The 8,449-nt window shown below is 41.7% G+C and overlaps 1 protein-coding gene across 1 annotated transcript; it reads left to right on the forward strand.

The window, feature by feature from the left end:
* Positions 1 to 319: 319 nt before the first annotated feature.
* Positions 320 to 3,661, forward strand: YIPF6 (Yip1 domain family, member 6; the record flags this gene model as incomplete). Its single annotated transcript, XM_010284318.1, has 6 exons — positions 320 to 448; positions 989 to 1,067; positions 1,482 to 1,524; positions 2,551 to 2,676; positions 2,782 to 2,939; positions 3,543 to 3,661. Coding segments are annotated over 6 exons (654 nt in total), but the record flags the coding sequence as incomplete, so codon positions are not given.
* Between the last annotated feature and the right edge of the window lie 4,788 nt (positions 3,662 to 8,449).

The following is an 8,449-nucleotide window of genomic DNA, read 5'->3' on the forward strand; positions in this document are numbered from 1 at the left end:
TACATTACTTAAAAAATGCAAACAAACTTTTTACTTCCATTAGTTATTGCTGCCTAAATAGAGGATAAAAAGCAGGTTACTGGGAGTGAATGAAGAGAACAGAAATGTTTTGCTTATACATACCTCCTTACTTCTTTAGACTGCAAGCAGTCTAAATCAGGCAGACAACGGCTGGGCTCTGTTGTTGACTGTGTTATTAAGTGTTGTATCTTTGAATTCTGAGCAGTCATTTTCATCCTAAGCCCAGCTGAAAAGCATCTGAAGTGAGTATGAGCTGGTTTGTATTTCTTTCTTTTTAAAAGCTTTAAAAAACATTTAGTTTGCAGGTCTTGCAGACGTGTCAATATCTGAAGACATTCCAGTGGAAGGGGAGATTACTGTTCCTGTTGGATCTCACTCTCCTGATGAAGACTACTCCACACTGGATGAGCCTGTTAGGGATACTATAGTGAGTCTGTGCCTCTGTCTGTGGTAAAACATGTGTTTTGCTGATGTCGTTGGCCTACCGTTATGCAAAAACTATATATTTGCATAGCTCTACTTGACTTGTACTTCACTGTAAGTTTGGGAAATTTTTTTTTTTTCAGAACTGGCCATGTAAAATGAATTCTTGTGCATTAAAAAATTTCTGAATAACAGCCCCAAAGTTCCTCTGTGATCTCAAAATATTTGCAAGGGTAAAGGCCTCAGATGGAGCTTGGAAGAAATCTGTCACTGCTAACAGCTTTTTTCATTAATTTTCTTTTCCCAGAGGAGCAAAAACAAATTATTGGTCTTAATTGGGTGTTATTAAAGCATATAATATTGTGTTCATTAAAGAATGTAGAAAACGCAGGCATTGTTTGTTGCAGAGGAAGCTACAGAAATCTTTGGGTTGGATCCTCTCTTGATTTACCATTGATACTGCTGTACTTCAATCTTTCTGCTGTTAGTTGTGAACTGTAATTTTTATGAAGGGATAAATTAAAGTGTTGTTTCTTTATTTCAGATGAGGGATCTGAAGGCCGTTGGGAAGAAATTTGTCCATGTCATGTATCCAAAGAAAAGTAGTGCGCTCCTCAGAGACTGTACGTATAAGAGTATTTTAAAAATCTTGACAGGGTATTTTGCCAACAGACTTTGCCAACAGGGGAAAAGGAAGAGTTCAGGGGAAGAGGGATTCAGAAGTGTCTGTTCCATCTTCTTTCTGTTGTTGTAGAATGCTGAATAGCAAACATGAAAAATCAGAGTGTTACCAAAGCTCTTTAAGAGTGGAACATGTGCCAGAATATACAGAACAGGTAACTTTAACAGTTGTCAGGCTTTGAGTAGATTGTATTATAGAATATGGTGTATAAGGTGTTAAATAAGAAAATTATAAGAAAGTGTAATATGGAAATTGATACACTGGGGGTTGAAAAAGGTGCTTTATTACTCCCAGGAAGATGAAACTGAGCATCATTCTGTGATATTTATGACTTTATTTTTTCCTTTACTTGCAGGGGATCTTTGGGGCCCTTTGGTGCTTTGTGTGTCTCTTGCGCTGTAAGTACTTACCGTGGGCGGATTGGGGTTTTTATAGTCTTCTACACTGGAGAAATGAGAAATTGAAAATTTCTGATTACATGTGTTGTGATCAAGTTCATCTGATCCTTGTCTGGTCTTCTACAAACACCGCCTGTTTAGATCTTCTTACAAAATGCATTTGTGACACGTCAAGCCCATTAGGACCTGCCTTCTTTAAACTTGGGATTTAAGGGGGAACTCTTCAGAGTCCCCTGTCTTAAGAATGATTTTACTGAAAGGTATCCTGATTCACTTTGTCCTTGATTCTGATGTGTTTGGCTGACGTTGACCTTGACCTGCAGACCAAAACCTTTGTCTGAGAGCTGCAGTGTACGTGTTTAGGTATCCTGGAGAACCAATGGGAAAAGAGAGGCTCTTGTAGTAGTTCATAGATGGGAGATGATGGTGGCTCCCAGGAGTTTCTGGTGCTGCACTGGTGCATATGTGTGCAGATGTGCCTGGGGTAGGATGGAAGCGTTGGTCAGATCTATCAACTGTTAGAGACACACCTATGTACTCAACATACAGAAACCATCCTGTAAAATGTTGGTAAAGCTTTAGCAGAAGTACACAGTGTAATTTAAATATTCAAGTTAACAAATGCTCACTTTTTGAGACTTTGTGTTGCTTGTAGTTATTACAACCTTTTCTTAAGGCTTTTGTGTTTTATCATGCACTACGCTGCCTGCTTTGGGAGGTTAGCAAAGTTCTGCTACTTTAATTTTCATCCCTTAGACTGTTATCTATGGTTTTATTCTCTATCTGCTTACACAGTCCTCAAAATAAGTAAACAAATGAACTGAAATGCCCTCAGTTGAGCCACCATCATTTTCCTTTCCTCTTCAGAACTGAGGATATACTGAAAGTAAGAAAAAGATGAAAAATAATCAGTCTGCAGCCTAACTGGGAATCAGTGTTTCAGGCTTCTGTTCTGTCTAGACTCTAAGTCTACAGAAATTCAGTCATCAGTTGCAAATGATTCCTTTTATCTGTTACCTACAACAGGATGCTTCAGGGTGGATCAGCAGATAGTAAAGACGACGGAGGCCCCCAGTTTGCCGAGGTCTTTGTCATCATCTGGTTTGGTGCAGTTGTCATCACACTGAACTCAAAGCTTCTTGGAGGAACAATGTGAGTGCTGGTTTAGTTAGTAGCAGTGAAAATACTCCCATGCGTGGAGTTTCTGCAATGCTTTCATTTGACTACTTTTTTCCCATTTCTGTCTCTCCTTCCCAGATCCTTTTTTCAGAGCCTGTGCGTTCTGGGTTATTGTGTCCTGCCTCTGACTGTAGCAATGCTGGTGTGCAGACTGGTACTGCTGGCAGGTTCTGGGACTGTTAGCTTCATTATACGTCTTATTGTAGTAGTAGCTATGTTTGGCTGGTCAACGTTAGGTAAGTACCTTTTTGCAGTATAATGCTGTCATGTGCACAGAGTAGCGCCATGCTTAAGAAGCGAGGTAGATCTGCATGGATTCTTTTGGGTAAAGCTAGTGGATATTGTACTTTAAGGTGTTTCCTAGGCTGCTGAAATATTGTAGAAATAGTTCTTCCAGTCCTTGTGTTGGAAGAGGTTCAGCCTCTGCCTACGCTGCTGTTGATTTTTGTGGTCATATGTAAATTGCCTTCGGCAGAAGGGTGATAATTTAATATTAAACTCTGTGTGAGACTACTGGGTATTTTATTCTGTGATCTGTGTTATAAATACTATTATCAAATGCTAATGTCATACAGATGGCATTTGCATTATTTCTGCCATTCTTAATCTGTAAGTCTGACTCTTGTTACAGAGTGTCAATAAGCATTTATCTTTCAATGTGATAAAGAAAGTTTTAATTGGTGATTACAGACCATTGGTATTGAGCAATGGTTTACTCTGTTTTCTCTTTCAACATAATTGTAATGCAGACCCTAATTCAAAATCGTTAACATCTGCAGTGGATCTTAGACTTTTAGTTTTACGCTGCTCACATTTCAAGCATTTTTCTCTTTCACCAGCATCTACAGCTTTCCTGGCAGACAGTCAGCCTCCAAACCGCAAAGCTCTTGTTGTGTACCCCATCTTCCTCTTCTACTTTGTTATCAGCTGGATGATTCTCACCTTTACACCTCAGTGATCTCCGATCAAAAGAGAAGAGACTCTGTAACACGGACTAAAGTTTTTTCATGAACACTGCAGTTAATCATTGGCTTTATCTCTTTCTAATTTATATATATATAGATACTGTAAAAAGGCAGGTTATGGGATAAAGCCAGAGAACTGCAAAAATTGGTTGTTTGTGTGTCCCTCTTTTTGAAAGATAGAGGTCCAGCTGCTGAGGGTTTTTTTTATTTAGCCCTGCTCTTCAGTTGTGTTAAATAAAAAAAGCCCACTGTGACACGGATTATTCCACCTGAGGAATAGAGTGGGAGATCCTGGAATTTCAAGAAATTTGGTAGATGAAGGTGAAGTTACAGGATCGCAGGACTTGGCAGAATTCTTGCTTGTGCTTGGATTCTCACTGAAGATGAATATGCCTTATGAAATAATAGAACGTCATTGCTGTTATGTGTTGGGTAGGGAAGAAATGTGTTTGACTCCTTTTTCATTCACTTACAGAGTGGTGAAATGTATATAAAGTGCATCGCAGGACTGTGAAACTAGATTTCAGCAAAAAATAAGTTGGGTCCACTTTGCAATTAATTGGAGCTGGGCGGAAGGAAACTGCCTTTGCTCATGTTCATGTGTTGTGTATTTATATTACACCCCTTATGTCAAGGAGGAGTGTTTCAGCCAAATGCCTTCAACACCGTGGTTACACTAACTAATCTATGTTTCTCCTGAGAGGGAGTGTGTTTACACTGGGTAGTTACAAATCTTTTCATGGGAATGTAGATTAGAGAGTTAAGAGTCCTGGAGAGACAGACAAGGCTGGTTTGCAGTGGGGCCTTAGCTGTCGCTGCATACTGAGAATGGAAAATTGTCTGGAGAGTACAGAATAAAGTGTGTGTGTGTGTGTATATTTATGTTGGGGAAAAAAAAAGTTTGTGAAGTCGGTTGAGGTTTTGATACATAAGATGTTTGGGTGCTAACATACCACACCATGACTTACACCTGAAAGTTTTAGAACAGGTTGGAGGAAGGAAACTAAATCATGATGAAGGTGGTGGCTGCTATGAAGTAGGATATGAATTCTGGTCTTAACTGCTTGTACGTGACTTTTCATTTCATTGTTTACATGGACAGTGTTTCCACATAAATGCGTACAAATTTGCATACTGCTTCTTTGTACTTATAATGAGATGTGAGAAACTTTTCTATAATGTTTTCCTGTTTTGTTTTGCTTTTCTTAATACTTTTATAAAAGGGGAGGAGGCTTTTTTCTTCAATTCCCTGTAGATGCACTTGCCTGGAGAACCATATACAGGTGTACAAGTGTGTCATTTATATTTCAGCATAGGGACTGAGACCTGAAGGATTGTTTTTTGAAAACTGTACGGAAGTTATTTATATTGTCCATTATTTTCAGTAAGCAACCCAAGGGGAGAGCTTTGAAACATCTGGGAGTGAAAAAGCTGCTGTTAAAATGTCACTTTTCCTGAAAATGAGCATCATATTTCCTTGTTCCTGTAGTAATGCAGATAGACCTGAAACAGATGTATGTGGGTCCTGCTGAGGTGTAAATATGCCTAATTTATACTTACATATAAAAGTGCAGTTTCTCCTATAAAGACTACTACGTATCTGATAGTTGGGGTGGAAATTTCTAAATGTGCAAATTAAAAGTACATTTTTGCATTTCTGGGAGTGTGGAGAAGAGGGAAGGAAAAATCAGTTGCTCTCAGTGGGGACCCGGCTTTGCTGCCGAACAGTTGTTCTCAGCGAGTATGTGTGAAGCTGACGGCTGTTCCCACTGCCTTCCTTACACCGTCCTAAGGCACTGCAAGAGGAGCTGGTGCTTTTCATAGACGTGGGTATAAAATGGAAATGGGGAATTTTTAGACTTCCATTAAATTATTACTGGTATGGAAGATGATTTTTCTTTTAAGCGTGCAGTGTTCCATTCATTTAACATTAGCTTTATGAAGCTGAAAAGAAATACTCAAGGGAAGTAGATAGTAAAGCTATTGATGGCAACAGTGGGGTTCTTTCCTACTGCAGCACAAAAATTTAACCACACTTAGAGAAATCCTTGGAATTCTATGTCTGTAGTGTCTTGTGACTTTTGTGATACTATATCTGAAAGATAACTGGAGTAACAATTGATCCAGTATCTTTTTTAAAAGAAGGAAAATTATTTTTAAGAGGAATTAAAATTCCAGCTTTTTCCTTGCTTGTTTTTGACTTAGATCTAAGTCTCATGATGGTTTGTTCTGCATCATTGCTCTGGGCTCATACAAGAGAGAAGAAAATTATTTTTATATTAACTAGATTTACTTTTCAACTGGTCACTGAAGTTTTTAGTTGAGAGGTGTTTTTAATCTGAAAGAATAGGCAGAAATACACCGGTGTTATGGTGAAGGTGTGATTTGTTTGGGTTTTGACTCACAGCAATCCTTTATTACGGAAGCCATCTGCTTCTAAAGCTGTAAAATCTTTAAGTGGGTTTATATCCCTAAAGATGTAACTTGCCCTAAGGTTATCGCTGGCAGGATGCGAGTGGGAAACGATTTTCTGAGTTTTCATGCCTCTGATTGAATAAAGTTACATGTCTTATGTATGGTGGGTTTTTTTTAATCATTGTTTCCTCTAGCAGAGAGTAGAGGACGTTAATGTCCTCAGGCGGGAATTCCAGTTGCTGTAGCTCATTGCCTGATTCGCCTTACTTCTCTCTGCTTTCTGTCGTGTGAGAGCTGCTTGATGCCAGTACGCTTCAAGAGGCACAGCATATCTTGACTAAAAGAATTTCCCCACCACAATGTTATAATCGGTTCTGGAGGAGCTTCACTGAGTGTGGCTTGACCTTTCCACTTGAAGGTGATAATCTATTGAAAAATGTAGCCCTTTTTTATAAAAGTAGAAGATAATTGCTTAGAAAGGCAGAGAGAGCGAGTGATGACCAACCAGTGGAAATGAGCATCAGATTGATTGACTGAAGGTTAACTGTCTTACGTGACTTTACGGAGCCAAAACTGGGATGTGTTCCTCAGCCAAACTTTGACGTTCCGTAGAGCCACAGCTTTCATCAAATCTGCTTGCCGCTCGGCAAACAGGTGGTTCCCAAAGCGAACTAGATACGGGCACATTAAAGCATGATTCAAAAATTTCAGGTTTAGGCAAGTGAAATACCTTGAGCTTATTTGATATTTGCAGACGGCCTTGAATTGATGTTGATGATAGTCCTTTAAAATGATGGTATTAATGAGAGTGCCTGTTCATTGACTTGTACTTCATCTTGTTCAGCCAGTTACGTAGCACATTCCTCCAAAAATGCTTGCAGGTAAGTAATCCTTACAACCACAACACACATTTTTAGTTTGTTTTGTATGTGATAACTCGATTGTCATGCTTTCCAGGGGGGGAAAAGTCTCTTCCTTCTTGTTTAAAGCCGGCGGAGGGAAGGATAGCAAGGAGGAAAGCGGATGTCTTGCCTTCAATGAAGTGTTTTAACGTTTCTGTAGAGAAAGCGGATGATTTGCTGATGCGTAAACCAGGCTTTCTTTCCTACTAAGACTTCTTTTTAACTTCAGTTCATCAACTGAAGTTGTTGTATGTGTTTGAAATCTGAATTTAATTTTGATCTATTTAATAGCAATGAAAAGAATTTATTTGTTTTAACTTGAAAATTTATAAATTAAAACACACTGAAAGGCACATGGGCCATCTTACGTGTGGATAAAAAGCAGCATGCGCAGTGCATTTCTTGGCCAGCGGTACGGAGCGGGCTGTCCCGCGGGAGCTCCCCGGCCCAGCTGCGTGGGTGGGAGGCAGCACCTGCGCCGGCGGAGCCTCTCCTTGAGCATGCGGGCGCTCCGGAGGGATCCTGCCAGTACTTGGGCAAAGAAAGGCATTCTACACGGCCTGGGAGCTTGGAGTGAAGTAAAAGAAGGTGGGGCAGAAAAACAGCTGAATTCGTGACTCCTGTGCCTATGGAATGCTTTTGAGCATTTGGTTTGTGCGTCAGTGCTTCGGTGAGATAATAGATGTTACAGGAGCAGCAGGGTAGGGCATAAATCCATTTCCCCTCCGACAGAAGAGCACTGCTGCTATTACAGGTGCATGTAAATATTTGATGTTACGTTTTAGCCAGTTGTGCTAGTGTTTTCTCGGAGCGAGGACCGGAGCGAGCACTTGGTCTGCACGTGTTGAGCCGTTGCATACGCCGGGCGCTGCTGAAGGGGTCAGCACCTCGGCGTTCGGCGGAGGCAGAGAAAGCCCTGGCGTTCTCGTTACAGGCCCCTGAGAGAGACGCCCGAGTGCCAGTAACGCTCAGGTCCTGCAAGGACGAGATGCTGAAGGGAGCTGGTCCGACAGCGAGTGCTCTGTGCCCCAGAGCAGGACGCGTCAGGCACGCCTGCCAGAGCCCATGGAAGCTCGGCTGTGACATCCGTTTGCTGGTGCCTAACTCTTGCCGGCACTCCCGTCCGGCTCCGCTGAGGGGAGCGAACAGGCGTGCTGGCTTACCCTTAAATCGGTATTGGTGCCGGCAGCCCCTCTCTCTCGTTGCCTGCGGCCCCGGGGGAGGAAGGTCTCGGCCACTGCCCAGCTGACACAAGCCTGCCCAAGGGGTGCCCACCGGCGCTCGGTGCCCCGTGACTGAAGTATGAGGGAGCAGAAACTTGGTGGGAAGGTGGCCTAATAAATTAATGGCAATTAAAACCCATCCCTGCGCAGTGCGGGAAGCTGCGGCGACCACCTGAAGCACGCCGTGGGGTGGCGGCGGGGACTCCCCCGAGGCAGCATGGCACCTTGGCCGCGGAGCCTT

Source organism: Phaethon lepturus, unplaced genomic scaffold, assembly GCF_000687285.1.
Source record: "Phaethon lepturus isolate BGI_N335 unplaced genomic scaffold, ASM68728v1 scaffold47153, whole genome shotgun sequence".
In the NCBI taxonomy this organism is placed as follows: domain Eukaryota; kingdom Metazoa; phylum Chordata; class Aves; order Phaethontiformes; family Phaethontidae; genus Phaethon; species Phaethon lepturus.